Consider the following 15,460-nt stretch of genomic DNA (forward strand, 5'->3'; position numbering starts at 1 on the left):
TTTGCTTGATTGAACAAACTGTTTGAGTCGCTCTTGTATAAAATCCAGACGAATTGACCGCGACGCAACGGCGACGTAACGGCGAGCGGCAGTTGGCCGCCGATCGCTGCCGAACACTCTCGGCCGACCTCGGCTTTACGATAAAGTCACCTGACCAGAAGATAAGACACTGGTCTGTATTACTCAGCGCCAAGCCCGGCTCGCCTTCCGGCTGCTCCGGCTGGCTCCATTCCATTCCATCCATTGGATCCTGCAGCCAAATCCTGCCGTATCCCGTATTCTCGTCCCACGCTCAGACCCTGCAGCTCTCCGCCAATGCCTGCACGACGCCCCCATACCAAATCCCGCGCCGGGTGCCAGCGATGCAAGGAAAAACACATCAAATGTGACGAGGTCCGCCCGACGTGTGGTGCGTGCGCCCGCTATGGGGTCCCCTGCCTGCCGAAGCCTCTGAAACCCCTCCGCCGGGCCAGTTCCGCCCTTTTGGTGCGGAGAGGGAGTGAGACACCCTCAATACCAACGTCCCCTGGTTCATCCCTGGCCAGCCCATTCGGCAGATCCTCGCTCAGTCTATGGGAATTTCAACTTGTGCATCACTGGATCCTTCATGTCACCGAGTCATTCCACACCTCCCCTGGTTACCGCCGTGCCTGGGCCGACCTTGGCGTCAAAGTGGCCATTGAGCATGACTTTCTGCTGCACATGATTCTGATGCTCTCTGCACTGCACCTGGGTCTGACCAAGTCGCCCGCCTTTACCGAAGCACATCGTGCCTTCATCCTGGGAGGATGCTCGGAAGCGACCGCCCGTTTCCGGATTGAAGCAGAGAACATCAGCTACTCCAACGGCCACGCAGTCCATGCTTTCCCGTACCTCATGTTCATGTATGCCCTGGCTCTTCCGCTGTATGATCGCGGAGATCGAGGTGGAGAAGCCATTCTGGATGAACTGATCCACATCTTTGTCGTGAGCAAGGGCAACGCGTTCGTTAGGGACACATGTAGCCCCCCGATCCGAGCCCATTTGTTGCGCGAATGGATGAAGAAGGAGGATTATCTCGACGAGTCGGAAGACAGTCACTACGACATGGACCTGGCCAGTTCTCTCTGGGCACTGCAGCCATGGATCGACTCATCCGATGACGACCCTCGCATCCAGGCCACTAACACAGAAGCCATCCAGATATTCACCCAGACGCTGAAGATCCACCTGAAGCCTATCATCAGGCCGCTCGCGTGGCCGAACCGGGTCCAGAGTGAGTTCATCGAGCTGCTCAGGCAGAGGCATCCGGCGGCGCTGGTGATCTTGGCTCATTACGGTGTTGTGCTGGGGTATTGCACCGACCAGTGGTGGTGTTTAAATTGGGGGGTGCGGCTGGTGTCGGTGATTGCGGCGATGCTGCCAGAGAAGTACCAGGCGGCCATCGCGTTTCCGCTGAAAAAGTTGAATTTGAGGAATGACCAGTAACATATCATGTATAGTAATGAAAGCAACCTTGCGAGGACAGAACTGAATGCAAGAGCCGGGCACATCGCCAAGACACGCACAACCGTATGCGTATAGGGCCATGGTCAGCCATTTCGCCAGACCGCTATTCGTTGAGGCCCTGCCGGCGACCCTGAGGCTGAGGAATGCGATGATCGTCGCATTTGACCTCCCAGAGAGCCTAATTACAAATTGCTCCGCCGCTGTGGTGTTGAAGTGTGCTGCAGTGCGCAGTGCGGATACGCATACGCTGTGGGCCGTGGCTGAGCCTCACGATGTATACGCCCAATGCATCCACCAGGACTATTTAAGAGGTGGAGGTAGTCAACAACAAGAAGGAAACAACATTGCAGTGTTCAAACTCTCTACAATCATGAAATCTACATTCATTCTCGAATCCCTCCTCTTCAGCCTGGCCGCTGCCGGCTCCTGCCCCTTCGGCTACGACGACCACAAATGGCAGAGACCCGGCCCAGAAGACAGTATGCATCCTCCCTCCAATCTATTCAACATTTTCCAACAGAACCAGGTCGATCCCCCTGCCCCGGCCTCAACGTCATGGCCAACCACGGGTACCTCCCGCGCGACGGCAAAAACATCGACCTAGCCCTCGCGCGCTCCGCCATCTCGGGGGCGTTCAACTACGAACCCACAACAATCGACTTCATGTTCCAAGCCGCGCTGGACTTCAACCTATCCACAACCGGCAACGCCAGCACAATCCACCTCTCCGACCTGCGATGGCACGACACCATCGAATTTGACGGCTCGCTCTCCCGGAACGACGCCTACTTTGGCGACAACCTGCACTTCGACCCGGCGATCTGGGACACCGTCGCGCAGGCCATGAACCTGTATGACGCGGGCCCGTGCGAGAACGATACGCTTGTTACTGTTGAAGCCGCAGCCAAGGCTCGTGCTATGAGAGTGAAGGAGGCGATGCGCGTTAATCCGGCGTTTAATAACAGCCAGGGCGCAATGATTGGGTCTCCGGGTACGACGGCGCTCTACCTTACGACGCTGTGGGATGATGAGCTGGATGCGGTGCCGAAGAGTTGGGTTCGGGCTTTTTTTGGTGAGTTCGTCCTCATTGGCAACGTTGGCTACTTGAAGAGTTAGTCGGTAGGGTAGGGCAGTGCTAACGGCTTGTAGAGGACGAGCGCATTCCGTATGTGGAGGGGTATAGGCCGCCCAAGACGCCGAGGAACGCGACGGATATTTTTGCGATGAATGATCGGGTTGTTGCTGTGGAGATTTAGAGAGTCTTGCTCCTGCATTTATGGGTGTACATTGAGCATAATGTTGACCGATTGATCAATTCTGATTGCATTGAGTTCAAGCATTGTTGGAACTATTTTTTCTTGGTTATTGATAATTAATGTTAGACTCCATGGTTAGCAACATAAGACTAGCACGACCAGATTATACAAGCGAGAATTGACACATTATTTCACCCTGGGAGGTCCCAATCGCTTGTTGTACAGAAAAGGAAACATCATTCTGTGCAGTTAGGTACAGCATAACCAGTGCATAAGTAAAACAACACTTTTCCCCTAAAGACCCCCTCATATATCAAACACTGACCTCGACGCCATTATTATCGCACCGGATCAGGTAACAACAGCACACGATGAATGACACTTGCCGTAGGCCTTGTTACACTCCAGAATCTCAGCGGATGCCTCCGTAGCGCGGACAGTGCCAAACTTAGCCCCCGCTGCAGCGTAGCACGCTATCACGACCGCCGCACATCCGGTCTGGCAGACGCTGTAGGCTGCTGCGCTGGCATTGGCGCAGGATGTGAAGAAGAGGACGAGGGCGAGGAGGGCTAAGCGCGTTTTGGATGGAGAGTGCATGGACATGGTGGTGTTATTTGCTTTGATGCGTGCTGGAGGAAGAGGTTGTTAGCTGCGGGGTTTCATTTGTGTGTTAGAGGCTAGATATAGCAGTAGAGGAGAGTTCGACATACTGATACTCTCTGGACAAATTGATATATGAATCAGATCTGGGTAGGCCACTCACTTAGGTAGGGCTAGTGCATGGGCATGTATGGTACCATAGTAGACAGGCAACCTTCAGAGAGAATGGGTAATGCTTGCAAGCCTTTTTGATTGTCTTTCGCACGGAATGGCAGGTCTTTCATTTATCTACTAGGTAACCAGTAGCTGTCTAGCATACCGCAATCGTCATACAACCGGAGGACACATCCGTGATAAGTACTGGTATGGTAGCTTGATGGCTTGACTGGTGGGACGACGAACAGCTGATCGAGCGCATCGACCAGCGACAGACTTAGGCATAGTCCAGATCTAAGAACTTGACGTTAAAGTCTGCAGATTCATCATCTGCAATGCGGACTTTGGACCGGCTTTCATGTGTCTACCTCAGATGGGAACTAGATGGGCCTTTGAGATTGAACGAATTGGAAATTATACACAAGAATGGTAAGCCCTGAACTGGTAGGCTTCAGTTCCATAAGCAAGCGCTATATCATACGGTAGAAAACGACAATTTATACAACCAAAGATCCCCAAATGAATTATACAATTCGCAAAAACCCACTCAAGAAAGACACCAACCATTTAATCAACTCTCACACAAACCACCACACCCCCCTAAACAACTGATACACATGAAACATGCTAGAAGCCCAGGAGCCGGTGGCCGCAGCACCAGCACAGACATCCAGGCACTTTTCAAAGGCTTGATTGCACCGGCGGATCGCATCAGGCGCATCCCCCTGGAAGACCGTACCGTAGACCGCACCGGCCATGGTATAGCAGGTCTTTACGAGCGAGGTGCAGACATACTGGCAATCATCATTTTCTGTTCCTCCTGCGTGGTCTGCTTGTACGGCGCTTGCGGCGAGGAGCGCTAGGATGATATGGGCTGGTAGGTACTTCATGGTTGTTGTGTGGAAGCCGTTTGCTGGGACGAGAGCTGTCAGTGACGCTCTTCCTTAATTTTCTGTTTGTTTACCGTGGGTATAAGAAAAAGGAGAATTGGTTACCCACTTATATACTCAGCGAAGTCTGAATAGGATGGGGAAGTTTGAATAGGAGACCAGAAAGCTGATTCACTTGAGTACGGTACGACTGGTGAGAAAATATCACCTGGGACTCTGGAATGTAGATAATGGAAGATGATATAAACGAAAGACTTGTGTTGTTGAAGTTATTCTTATAGCGATTGCTACGTCAATACTTTTGCAAGGACAACTGGCCGTATTATGCATGTTTGATTTACGGAGAGTCCGCTCAGACCATTGGCTGGGATTGATTGATCGGACTGACAGGTGACAACAGAGTTCCAACTACCCAGATAAGGAACTTAAACTAAACCGTCCAGCTCATAGATCAGAGAGCACATAGTAGCAGACACATAGAAAACAAGAAAGACAACATGAGAGACGAGCTAACTGCTCACCCAGTGCAGCAGCCGCTTTGAGCAGACGTAAAAAAACAAGAAAAGCCAGGATATGTCAGAGCCCACCTACTGCTCACCCAATTCAGACGCAAACGATCCTCACTCGCCTGATACTGCATGAGCAAACCCACAACCTTAGCAGGATCACTCGCCTCCGCAATGATCTTCGCATTCTTCGCACTAATAAAGCCCTGCCCAACGGCACTGCGGATCCAAAGCACAATGCCATCCCAGTAGCCATTGACATTGAGCAGGACCACGCCGACCTGGTGAATACCAAGCTGATTCCAAGTCATCATCTCCATGAGCTCCTGGATGGTCCCGAAGCCGCCAGCCAGGGCGACGAAGCCAGAGCCGGGTCCACCCTCCATGACCTTGGCCGCCATAAGACGCTTGTGGGCGTGCATGTCGGGGACGATGGTGGTATATCCGTACTCGGAGACAGGAATGGCATTGATTATGAACTCAGCAGCAGAGGCAACACGCTCCGCGTCCTTACCTCCAGCATTGAGATCGGTAGTCGAAGTCGAAGCACCGTTCTTGTCAGAGAGCTTGACCTTGACGAGGGCGCGAGGGATGATACCGAGCACGGCTTTGGGGCCAGAAAGGGCAACAAGGGTTCTGGCGATCTCACCCATGAGGCCGGTGGTGCCGCCGCCGTAGACGAGCTGGGCGTTGTTGTTGTTGTGAAGGGAGATGGCGAGGGCGTGGGCGGCGGCCAGGTGCGCGGGGTCCTTGCCTGGGGTTGCGCCGCAGCTGGATGGGAAGTTAGTTTGGGTTGGTGTATCAAGGTGAGGTTACCTAGGTAGGGAGGGTAAGGGCTTACAAGACGGCGACGACGGCGGGCTTGACGTCAGACATGTCCTTGGTTTGAGAGCTCTTGATGGTTGTAGAGGGTTGGTATAGAGGAGACTAAGGAATTGATTAGAGAGGTAGACGGAGTTTTGGGCGGTTATAGCGGAATTGAACCTCGTGGCGGATCTGGAGTAGATTCTATAGTGTTTCCCCAGAAGTCCAGTACCATTGTTAAGAGTGAAGCCGGCTGTGAATGCGGAAGGAAGACCCGGTGACACAAAGAGAGATAGAAGAAGTGAATAGCAACAAACACTGCATAATCATGACTTGATCGTACAGACATTCACTGCCCAAGAATTGTCTCGTCAGGGCCCAGTCCAGCCCATCTCCAACATGCTTCCCAGAGCCTCTTTTGCACTTCACCATCACCAGTTACCTTGGCCGCTGTATCCCTCTTCTGCCCAACAAAGTAACCGCGTTTCCCCTCGAAACTCGGATCGAGGCTGAGAGCAACCAGATCTCGACCAGCATCTTTGTTGGTGCGCAATGTTGTTGTTAGATGCTTCAAGACAGGCATCAGGAACTTGACAACAGCGAAGAGACGCTGAACTGTTGCTTTCTGTTCCCCCTGAGCTCTTGACTCGACAAGACCGCCGGGATCCATGGCTGTGACGGTGATATTGGAGAGGTTTGCATTCTATGTAACTCCTGTCAGCGAGCTGAAATCCTTCAAGGATATGAGAAAGTCGAGGCATACATCCTGCAGTCTCCTGTTCAGATCCTCCATGAAGATAACATTCGCCAGCTTAGCCGTCCCATACCGCTGAAACCCCCTATCATGGATAAGATGCGTCGGATCAGGTTTTGGCTTGACAAGCTCTTCAATATCCTCCGGTATATCAGGTCGCAGCGAAGACAGCGGATTTGGTCTTTCTGGGTAATGTGTAGTCGATCCTAGCATGACAATGCGTCCCGAGCTGGCATTCATACTCCCAAGCAACTTCAGAACAAGCAGGTAATGAGACAAATGCCCGACCTGGAATGTAGCCTCAAAGCCATCAGATGTAAACTTCTGGCCAGCCTCAAGTGACCATGTAAACGCGTTGCAGATAACGGCTGAGATGGGCGGCAGTTCCTTGGATGATATCCGAGTAGCTAGATTATCGGCGAAGGAACGCACGGCTGCGAGACTTCCTAGATCGAGACCTTCGACGCGAACGGCCGCAGACGGATATTTAGATACAAGCTGCACCAATTTCGCGGTGTTGGGGTCGTTTGGTGATGAATTCCGCACAGTGGCGATGAGTGTGCGGTGTGGGTATAGTTCGAGGAAGGACTCGACGAAGCCGAGTGCCAGAGAGCCGTTAGCTCCGGTGAGGACAACTGTTCCAGACATGGTTGAAGGTATCTCTGTGCCAACGAGTCAAGTTTTTGATAAAGTCCTGGATCTTCTAGGGGTTATATACCATAGTGTACGGCGTCTCACGGACAGTCCCTGAGTCCGAGCAACAGCTACCAGCATTTCTAAGCACATCATGACTAACTGTAGCATCTCTATATCGGGCAGGCAGAGGCCTTGGCGCATGCCTCGAGGCGTTTATAAAGTTTTAGCTGACCGTCAGACTCAGCTGTCTCTCATCGATCGGACCCGGCAATAGCCCTATCTCCAGCTGTCAGGGACTTACCCCCTTTAGGAAGTCACAATGCTTGGCAACGTGTTACCCTAACCGAAATAGGCTAGACCAGGCTGAGCCCCCCTTGTAGTTTCAGCTGAGACGGACTTTCTCTCGCTCTTCATCTTCTCTCCTTCCAAGGTTCCTCACAAGTCTCGAAACACCACCATGCCAGCCCAGAAGCTGCAGTTCATCCACAGCACAACGGCCTCGGTAGCCGATTCGACCGCAGCCCAGCGCCGACTCGCTCGGTCCCACGCCGCACGCTCCACCCACGCCAAAGAGCGCCGTCTACGCACGATTCAGTACCAGGCTCAGAAGGCCCAGAAGGCCAAGAAGGCCAGGGAAGCAAATGAGCGCTCTACCTTGCCTACTGCCGGATATGGAATGGACGAGCTGAATCCCGACCCTAACCATCTCCTCTCGTACCACCGCCGAGACCCATTCGCCAGCTGGGTTAGGAAACTAGGCCCATTGGAAGAAATGCTCTTCGATCACTGTAAGCATCCAGCCATATCTATCTTATCCTTGGCAGATACTAAATATACGCTTTAGACGTAACTACCGTCGTGCTAATGATGCGCTGCAACGCACTAGACGTGCACTTCGCCCGGCACATGACACGCGCCTGGATCCCACTTGCGCTATCGGAGGAGAGTCTGCTGAGCATCCTCTTCCTCGCTGCCTCGCGGCATCTTCATGAATGTTATCGGGCACAGCGGCAGGCTGAAACGTACAATAATATGGCGTTTCGGTATAAACTGCAGTTGCTGAGGTCGTTGCGCGAGGCGATTGATGCGGAGGCACCGTGGTTTACGGATATGACGGTCATGAAGGCGATTATGTTGGCTTATGATGAGGTACGATACCCTAATTGGCTTTAGTGATGCTAGTAATAAGGAGAGAGTGTGCTGACAAAGACAGCTTTGGACGAATGATGAAATGACCATGAAGAACCATGTTGAGGGGGCTGTTAGGATGGTGGAGCTTAAGGGAGGGGCGCAGACGCTGGGCTTGGATGGGTTCATTGAGCGCCTTCTATTTAACCTCCTGATAAAAGTCAACATGGAGGTGAGGCTGACGGTGACTTCGGAGTTCGATCCGCGAATAGCCAGTGTGGAGATTAGGCGGGAGATGCCTGTTTGATCCTTTCGGAAGGGAACAATAGCTTCAATGTTGACGAATCATGCCTGTACATACAGTTAAAGAATCTACATAGCCTGGACCTCCAACGGCCGGTAATGCTCCTCTAGCATCCGTACCTCCTTTTCACTCAGCTTTAACCCCAGCGCCTCAGTCGCCGCCTCAATCCGTTCCACACTATTCAACCCAACAATCGGACAAGCCCCCTTCCTCAACAACCACGCCACCGCAACCGCACTCATAGAACACCCCTTGCTCTCCGCAATCCTCTCCACAACCCCAATAATCCTCCCATTCTGCTCCCCGGCAAACCACTTCCCGGCCTTAACATCCCTCCTCGAGCGCTCCGTCTGCACATCCACCGGACGCGCAAGCAACCCCCTAGCCAGCGGACTCCACGGAACAAGACCAACCCCCTCAACCTCACAAAACGGATTAACGTCCCGCTCCTCCTCGCGATAGAGCAGGTTATACAGATTCTGCATGCTGCTGAACCCGGTCCAGTTGTTGATCTTCGCCGAATAATGCAGCCGCGCAAGCTGCCAGCAGTGCATGCTCGAGGCACCCAGGTAGTGCACCTTACCCATTTCCACAAGGTCATGCAGGGCTTTCATGACCTCTTCCGGATTGCGCCGGACGCTCTCGTCGACGCGGTGGAGCTGCAGGACGTCGATGTAGGTTGTCCCCAGGCGCTGTAGGGACGCGTCGACGGCAGCGAAGATGTGTTTCCGGCTTAGACCCATCTGGTTCACGAGGTGTCCATCATTGACGGCTGGATTTGGACGGGCATTTGAGGTGATTTCCATGACGGGGTAATACAGCTTCGTCATGATAACGACTCTTTCTCGCGGGATGGAGTAGCGCCGGAGTGCTTTGCCGATGATGACCTCGGACTGCCCGTTTGAGTATGTATTCGCCGTGTCCCAGGTGTTGATGCCGCAGTCGTAGGCCTTTTTCAGGAGGGGCAGGGCTTCTTCTTCTGGGATGACCCAGGGGCTTCCTTCCCAGGAGGGGTTGCCAAATGTCATACAGCCCAGGATGATTCTGGAGACCTTCAGCGAGCTCTTGCCTAGGTATTGGTATTCCATCTGTGGCTTTGACTCCATTGTTCAGGTTTGACCAGAGATCTTGGAGCGTGGTGAGTCTAATCACGTTCAAAGACGACGTGGGGATTGCTGGAGGACTCCGAGATGCGTGTTGTGTACGGCATGCTCGGAATTGCCCCGATACGATTGGTGTCTATTCCAGGAGCAGTTGGAGTCCACCATAATGCATCATCATTGCAACATACAACCTCGGCCGCGCACCGAGCAGCTGGTGTCTATCGTAACAGGTTGGCGGATTTCTCTCCGCTGGGGCAGACAGTATGCCCTTGCAGATGGCGCTTTACTCGCCGATACGGGCGCATTCCGAAAGTCTTTTTTTGTACTTACAAAAATCATTTGAATAGGACAGCGCCATTATTTCCGTACTCCGACTCAGCTATCTTAGTTACATTCTCATTTCTGCCCCTGCCTGCTCTGGTAATACACTATGGTCCCCTCTGCAGCAATATCGAGAGTATCAAGACTTAGGGCTCCCCGCAGCAACATTGGGAACATCGCACGGAATACCGATGACGTACCGAAGCACTGGCGGCTCTCTTTACACAGCAAAGCTCTTAGCCTGACGGTTCTTCCCCAATACTATGGCCTTTCGGATGGAGGTATTTGTATAGCAACCTGCCATAAAGCCTGGAAGGTACACGAAGACTCATTCGAGCAAAGAAAGCTTTCCGCAAATCAAACACAGTGACGAAATGCTCGCCAACTAGAAGGCTAATCCTTGAGTTGTCGGCTCGTATCCATGCAAAATAATGGTACGTGGCTGAGACCCTCGCAAATCCACGGCCAGATTTTGGCCTGCAGTCAAGAAATGCTCCATGCCCGGGAAGTGCTGGGAATAATGCCTCGTCCACGAGTAGTTCTTGATGCTAATACAAGGCAAGCTTGTCCCTTCTATGTCATGAAGTTGGAAGTCAGGTCTGGAAAGTTGAATTCGCCAAAGTCTGTAAAGAGGAGGTCGTCAAGGGGCTTCGTAGATGCTTCTGCACGGGGAACTGGTGGGTAGTAGGAAGTCAGTTGCTGGCTCCCAAGGGTCGGTTGGATGTATGATTCAACTCCCATAATCCCGGTGGCAGAGGGGACAGCGGCTCCAATGCTGGAGGTACAATCATGTAGCTTTCTGTTCAGTCCAGGTGTCATCCGCCAGATGGGATGCTGAGGAATACATTGTGTACTACGAAATAAGTTCAAGGCCCCGTCGATGAGCTGGAAGTCTTCTTGCACTTTGATACCCAGTTGTTGGTAGTAATTCTGACAGATCTCCAGCAGCAAGTGGCCCGCGAAGGCGATCATGACATGAAAATAGTGCGGCATTCCTACGAGGCCCTCTTGTAGCTCCCGCTCACTCAGGATCATCTCGAAGATAGCGGCTGCTGCATCATGAGCCATGACACCAGCTGTCAGGAAATGTGGTGGAATTGGCCTGCCATGGAGCCCTTTGAATACTTGATGCCCGAGGTATAGCTTGCCGAATTGGTAGTGCAGCTGAAGGCCTCGTTTCGGGAACTCGCCGATAAAGGCATTCGTTACAAAGAGGCCGGAGAACTTGGTATACCACTTGTCTAGCTGGCGAGAGTAGTTGAGGATCTGGCTGGCCAGTGCTGGGGGCAAAGGGGTCTGGTTGTCTGAGCCCAAGACATCACGCACTTGGCCCATGATGAGTAGCAGAGAGACTTGCGACAAGATGCGGACATCAGACTCGGATGTCTCTGCGCGGTGAAGATAGGTCTCCCACCCAACTGCAATGCCTTTGTCGCTGCGAAGGAGTGAGTCACGATTGTGAAGAATAGAGAGGTGCTGGTCGCAGACGAAGAGGAGATACCACAACCGTACGCGGTCGGTGGCCAAAGCTGGGTTCTGTGATGATGGAGAAGGCACTGAGGGTCCATGCGCATGTCCTAACCCTGCTTTATCCTCGAACAGTGCGTCGAAGCTTCGATGTAGACGCATGTCGGCTGCCCGTCGGATCGCATCACTGCATAGTATCCGCGAGGCATCTGCCAGCCAGAACGAGCTGATGCATAGCGCCCGTATATAATCAACGTCTCGTTTCTCGAAGGTCGATTTCGATACGAGCGACCGGAACTCGCGGTTGCAGGTTTCGTAGACTGCTCGGTCCTGGGGATCGTGGAGAGCCGACACAGTGCAGATGGCAGCTAGAAGGATAGGTGCGCTCGCCCGTAGGTGCTCCAGGCCTTGATACTCCCCGCCTATTCCGTATAGATAGTGGTCCAGCCTTGAGAAGTAGTGATGGACGAGGCGCTCGGCAACTGTGGTGGTGATGATTCCCTTGCTGATCAGGTCCGACCTTGCGCTCGATCGGCTCGCTCGCGCACTTGGAGGTGACTCGATGGAATGTGGGCTTTTGATCTTCGTAATATCAAGAAACGTATCGATCGGGGCTTGGACTGCGGATGGAGATTCCGGGGGCGACACTTCGCAGCCTTCCTCCTCTTGTGGTCCTGCCTGTTCGGGCTCGGCAGGGGGGGATGAGCCATCGCGATCGCCATCGTTGGGTTTCGAAACCAAGGCTTTGGGGCCCTCAAATCCGAGGTGCTGGCAAAGCAGGTCAAGGGTGTTGTGAAGATGTGAAACGTCGGTTTGGAGGAGCTGGACGTTCCTGCCTGGTCAGCGCCGGTCGCTCTTTCCACGCAGACAGACGACTTACTTGGTGTCGTCAATCAGCGACTGCAAACTCCGATTCAACACACACGACAGACCTCGTCGGCGGCATCGGACACAGGGAGGGCCATCGCCGGACATGTCGCAGCGGATCTGCTCTCATTAGCGATACCCAGCGACCGTGGAAAGCAAGCATCCGCACCTTATTCTTGCGACAGGCTGCACAAGCAGTGATCTTCCGGGTGATCCCAGGCAAGACCTCAACTAGACGATTCCCTTTCTGTCCATGATCGGAAGAGGAATCTGGATGGCCATTCTCTATTGTCTCTGATTCCCTCTTTCGCTTCGGCATCGTTGCTGATTGACTTCATCAACGGTTCTGATGGCGGAGACAGAGAAGCTGCCACCCCACGGGGAGATTTCTTAGAGGCCCATGGCCCCATTCCTGCATGACTCGGTGCGACAAAGGTTGGTCTCCATCGTCTCCTCACTTGACGGCCAATGGCAGTTGATATAAAAGGCATGGCGGACTGTTCTCCGCCGATCGGCCATCCTCCGAGGGGGTAATGCCGTGGGATTGACAGCTGACATTATAAGGATGGAGACTAGGGAACCAGCGATACTTTCAGGTACTACGATACAATATCGCGAGTATTCAATATGACGTCCACCATTGCCGCGAAGACTAAACCTCTCCCTCCCGGCATCTACTGCCCCGTCCTCTCCCTCTACAAGCCGACCGCACGCCAAGAAATTGACTACGATGCCTCATACAAATACTTTGCCTACTTGGTCCGCGGGGGTGTTGATGGCCTGGTAATGGCTGGAACAACTGCCGAAGCTGTCCTTCTTTCTGCGAGTGAGAGGAAAGAACTGGTTCGAGTGGCGCGTCGAGCTGCGACTGATCTGGGACTGAAAGATTTCCCCATCGTGGCTGGAGTCAGTGGACAATCTACAAATGAGTCAATTCGACTTGCGGAAGAGGCACACGAAGCTGGAGCGGACTTTGGACTCCTGCTGCCACCATCATACTGGGTGAAAGCTGTGACAAAAGACGTGATTGTGGACTTTTACCGCGAGGTTGCCGAAAACAGCCCGATCCCCATCGTCATCTACAGCGTAGGTACATCTCGAATGCTCTCGATTGTATACTGACTTTTGATACTCTAGTTCCCTGCCATGTGCAATGGCGTCGACCTAAACTCGGATGTCATGTCGGAACTCGCGCAACATCCCAATATCGTCGGCACGAAGCTCACTTGCGGCAACGCAGGAAAGGTCACCCGGCTGACGCACGAGTATACCCATGAGCAGTTTGCTGTGTACGCAGGATCATCCGACTGGCTGCTTCCTTGTCTCATCGGCGGTGGCTCGGGCTGCGTGACGGGGATCGGGAATGTTTTCCCCAAATCTGTGGCTCGTCTATATACATTATGGAAGGAAGGGAAGCTCCAGCAAGCTGCAAAGCTGCAGGGTCTGATAGCTCAGGCAGAGAAAGCCTGCAAGGAAGGTATTGCACCGACCAAGTTTGCAGCCGGTTACTTTGCTGGGCCGGGGGCTGGTGTCACGGATCCCAAGGCATTTTGGCCCCGGAAGCCCTATAAGCCTTCTGGGAAGGACAAGCAGGACTGGGTTGTGCAGGTCATGCAGCACCTGGTCGAGATTGAGCAGTCAATACCTGATAGAGTTTGATCGCATCACAAGATCATATATAGAAGACTTATATACATTGGCAATCTATTTTATGGTCTAAAGAAGTCGTCTCCAATGCGCACATACTTGATTGTCTGCCGCCAAAAGGTAAACGCAATATGAATCGTCCCATCCTCGCCAACAACCATACTGGGATATGACAACTCCCGGTTTCGCTTCTGTTCACTGTTATTCGTCAGACAATACCCGCCCCCCTCCTCAAGCGTACGATGCTCCCACGTCCTCCCCTCATCATCACTCCACGCAACCGAAAGCGGTGCCCTGGGTGCTCCCCAGAATGCTTCCTTTCCATCGTTCCTCGCCTTCTGGTTCGGACGACTATCCTTCCCCTCGGTAATCTCATCATAGAGTCCCTCTCTCCTCCCAAGTGCATTCTTGCGCGAGGAGTGATTATACACAACAACCACTCGACCAGACGGCAAAACATCGAAGCATATCCCAGCATTGGGATTCAGCAGAGATGTCGGCGTCGGCGCATTCCATGAAGTCCCATCGCGCGAAGTGGAGATATAGATGAAGTCCGCCCACCGACTGCGGTAGAGAGCAAGGTAAGATCCGCTCTTGAGCCGCTGGATCTCCATGTGTACGCAGCCTGTGCTCTCGGGGATGGGGATCTCGGACCACGTCTTGCCCTGATCGTTTGATGTGCGGATAGCAGAGATATCGTCGTTTCCGATCCATTTTGCGCCAGGTTCAACGCGGCATTTGAACGTAGGGATCACGAACGTGCCGTTGTCGAGGACTATCACGGGTTGTCGGATGAAAGTGCCTGGCTCATTGAAGAGAATGGCCGGTTCACTCCAGGTCCGTCCATCATCAATAGAGATATTGCGCTTGACGACTGCAGAGTCTTGATTCCCACCATCTTGCGATGTATATAGAAGCCAGAGCTCGCCGGAGGGGTGTTTGAAAAGCACGGGGTTCTGTTCACTGCGTGTATCATCGTGCGTGACCTTCATTGCTTCGCTCCAGGTTATCTCTCCGCATCGTAGTCTAGCCAGGTAGATGCTGATATCGGGCTTTCCCTCCATGTTCCCGCCGAACCAGGCGCAAAGGAGATCGCCGTTGGGCAGTCGTAGGAGGTTCGATGCGTGACATTGGACTGTCGCTGGACGCAGGTATGCTTCTTGGTATGTGTACGTTCTTTGCGTTTGACGAAGTTGCCCGTCGAGTAGGGTCATGAGGCTTTCTTGCGTGACTGACATTGTCGTATCGTGCAAGGGTTGTGTATAGCTTCGCATGTACCGAGGTATAGAGTGAGAGCTCCAGCCACCTCTCTTAAGTCATGCAACCAGTAACCGAATGCTACCCTGGTAAGCGGAGGCCAGACCGAGACTCGGGCATGTTCCGAGAGCGTCAAGCTTTGCGGACGACAGTCCGATATCCCATTCAGGCTGATCAACAGGTGGGACGGTCACCCCATGGGGAACGGCTAAGCGCGGAGATCCTCAACGCTTAGTCGGTGCTTAAGTAGCCCTTACTCCACCTGATATCTTCAGA

The 15,460-nt window shown here is 53.1% G+C and overlaps 9 protein-coding genes across 9 annotated transcripts; 4 read left to right on the forward strand and 5 right to left on the reverse strand.

Moving 5' to 3' along the window:
* The first annotated feature begins 123 nt into the window (after positions 1-123).
* BDW74DRAFT_105905 (Zn(II)2Cys6 transcription factor domain-containing protein) lies at positions 124-1,799 on the forward strand. Its single transcript, XM_073721621.1, has one exon. The coding sequence runs from the start codon at positions 316-318 to the stop codon at positions 1,465-1,467; it is 1,152 nt and encodes a 383-aa protein (XP_073578628.1). The 5' UTR covers positions 124-315; the 3' UTR covers positions 1,468-1,799.
* BDW74DRAFT_105906 (peroxidase family protein) lies at positions 1,800-2,929 on the forward strand. The gene is made up of 3 exons (XM_073721622.1): positions 1,800-1,967; positions 2,015-2,560; positions 2,638-2,929. The coding sequence occupies exons 1-3, from the start codon at positions 1,859-1,861 to the stop codon at positions 2,742-2,744; spliced, it is 762 nt and encodes a 253-aa protein (XP_073578629.1). The 5' UTR covers positions 1,800-1,858; the 3' UTR covers positions 2,745-2,929.
* Positions 2,930-4,767: 1,838 nt separating this feature from the next.
* Positions 4,768-5,296, reverse strand: BDW74DRAFT_162677 (LOG family protein). The gene has a single exon (XM_073725996.1). The coding sequence runs from the start codon at positions 5,280-5,282 to the stop codon at positions 4,908-4,910; it is 375 nt and encodes a 124-aa protein (XP_073578630.1). The 5' UTR covers positions 5,283-5,296; the 3' UTR covers positions 4,768-4,907.
* Positions 5,297-6,009: 713 nt separating this feature from the next.
* On the reverse strand, positions 6,010-7,102 carry BDW74DRAFT_188786 (uncharacterized protein; the record flags this gene model as incomplete). Its single annotated transcript, XM_073731811.1, has 2 exons — positions 6,010-6,403; positions 6,464-7,102. 2 exons carry the CDS (start codon positions 7,100-7,102, stop codon positions 6,050-6,052), a joined length of 993 nt encoding a protein of 330 aa, XP_073578631.1. The 3' UTR covers positions 6,010-6,049.
* Positions 7,103-7,547: 445 nt separating this feature from the next.
* On the forward strand, positions 7,548-8,525 carry BDW74DRAFT_183226 (uncharacterized protein; the record flags this gene model as incomplete). Its single annotated transcript, XM_073730452.1, has 3 exons — positions 7,548-7,878; positions 7,935-8,239; positions 8,304-8,525. 3 exons carry the CDS (start codon positions 7,548-7,550, stop codon positions 8,523-8,525), a joined length of 858 nt encoding a protein of 285 aa, XP_073578632.1.
* A 65-nt stretch (positions 8,526-8,590) lies between these two features.
* On the reverse strand, positions 8,591-9,628 carry BDW74DRAFT_183227 (aldo/keto reductase; the record flags this gene model as incomplete). The annotated part of the gene is made up of 1 exon (XM_073730453.1): positions 8,591-9,628. One exon carries the CDS (start codon positions 9,626-9,628, stop codon positions 8,591-8,593), a length of 1,038 nt encoding a protein of 345 aa, XP_073578633.1.
* An 891-nt stretch (positions 9,629-10,519) lies between these two features.
* Positions 10,520-12,599, reverse strand: BDW74DRAFT_188792 (Zn(II)2Cys6 transcription factor; the record flags this gene model as incomplete). Its single annotated transcript, XM_073731812.1, has 3 exons — positions 10,520-12,245; positions 12,294-12,400; positions 12,450-12,599. 3 exons carry the CDS (start codon positions 12,597-12,599, stop codon positions 10,520-10,522), a joined length of 1,983 nt encoding a protein of 660 aa, XP_073578634.1.
* A 308-nt stretch (positions 12,600-12,907) lies between these two features.
* Positions 12,908-13,948, forward strand: BDW74DRAFT_188794 (dihydrodipicolinate synthase family protein; the record flags this gene model as incomplete). The annotated part of the gene is made up of 2 exons (XM_073731813.1): positions 12,908-13,366; positions 13,418-13,948. 2 exons carry the CDS (start codon positions 12,908-12,910, stop codon positions 13,937-13,939), a joined length of 981 nt encoding a protein of 326 aa, XP_073578635.1. The 3' UTR covers positions 13,940-13,948.
* A 41-nt stretch (positions 13,949-13,989) lies between these two features.
* On the reverse strand, positions 13,990-15,165 carry BDW74DRAFT_183230 (sialidase family protein; the record flags this gene model as incomplete). Its single annotated transcript, XM_073730454.1, has 1 exon — positions 13,990-15,165. The coding sequence occupies one exon, from the start codon at positions 15,163-15,165 to the stop codon at positions 13,990-13,992; it is 1,176 nt and encodes a 391-aa protein (XP_073578636.1).
* Positions 15,166-15,460: the final 295 nt, after the last annotated feature.

The sequence above is a fragment of the Aspergillus multicolor genome (assembly GCF_047715735.1).
Source record: "Aspergillus multicolor strain CBS 133.54 unplaced genomic scaffold BDW74scaffold_43, whole genome shotgun sequence".
NCBI classification, from domain to species: Eukaryota; Fungi; Ascomycota; class Eurotiomycetes; order Eurotiales; family Aspergillaceae; genus Aspergillus; species Aspergillus multicolor.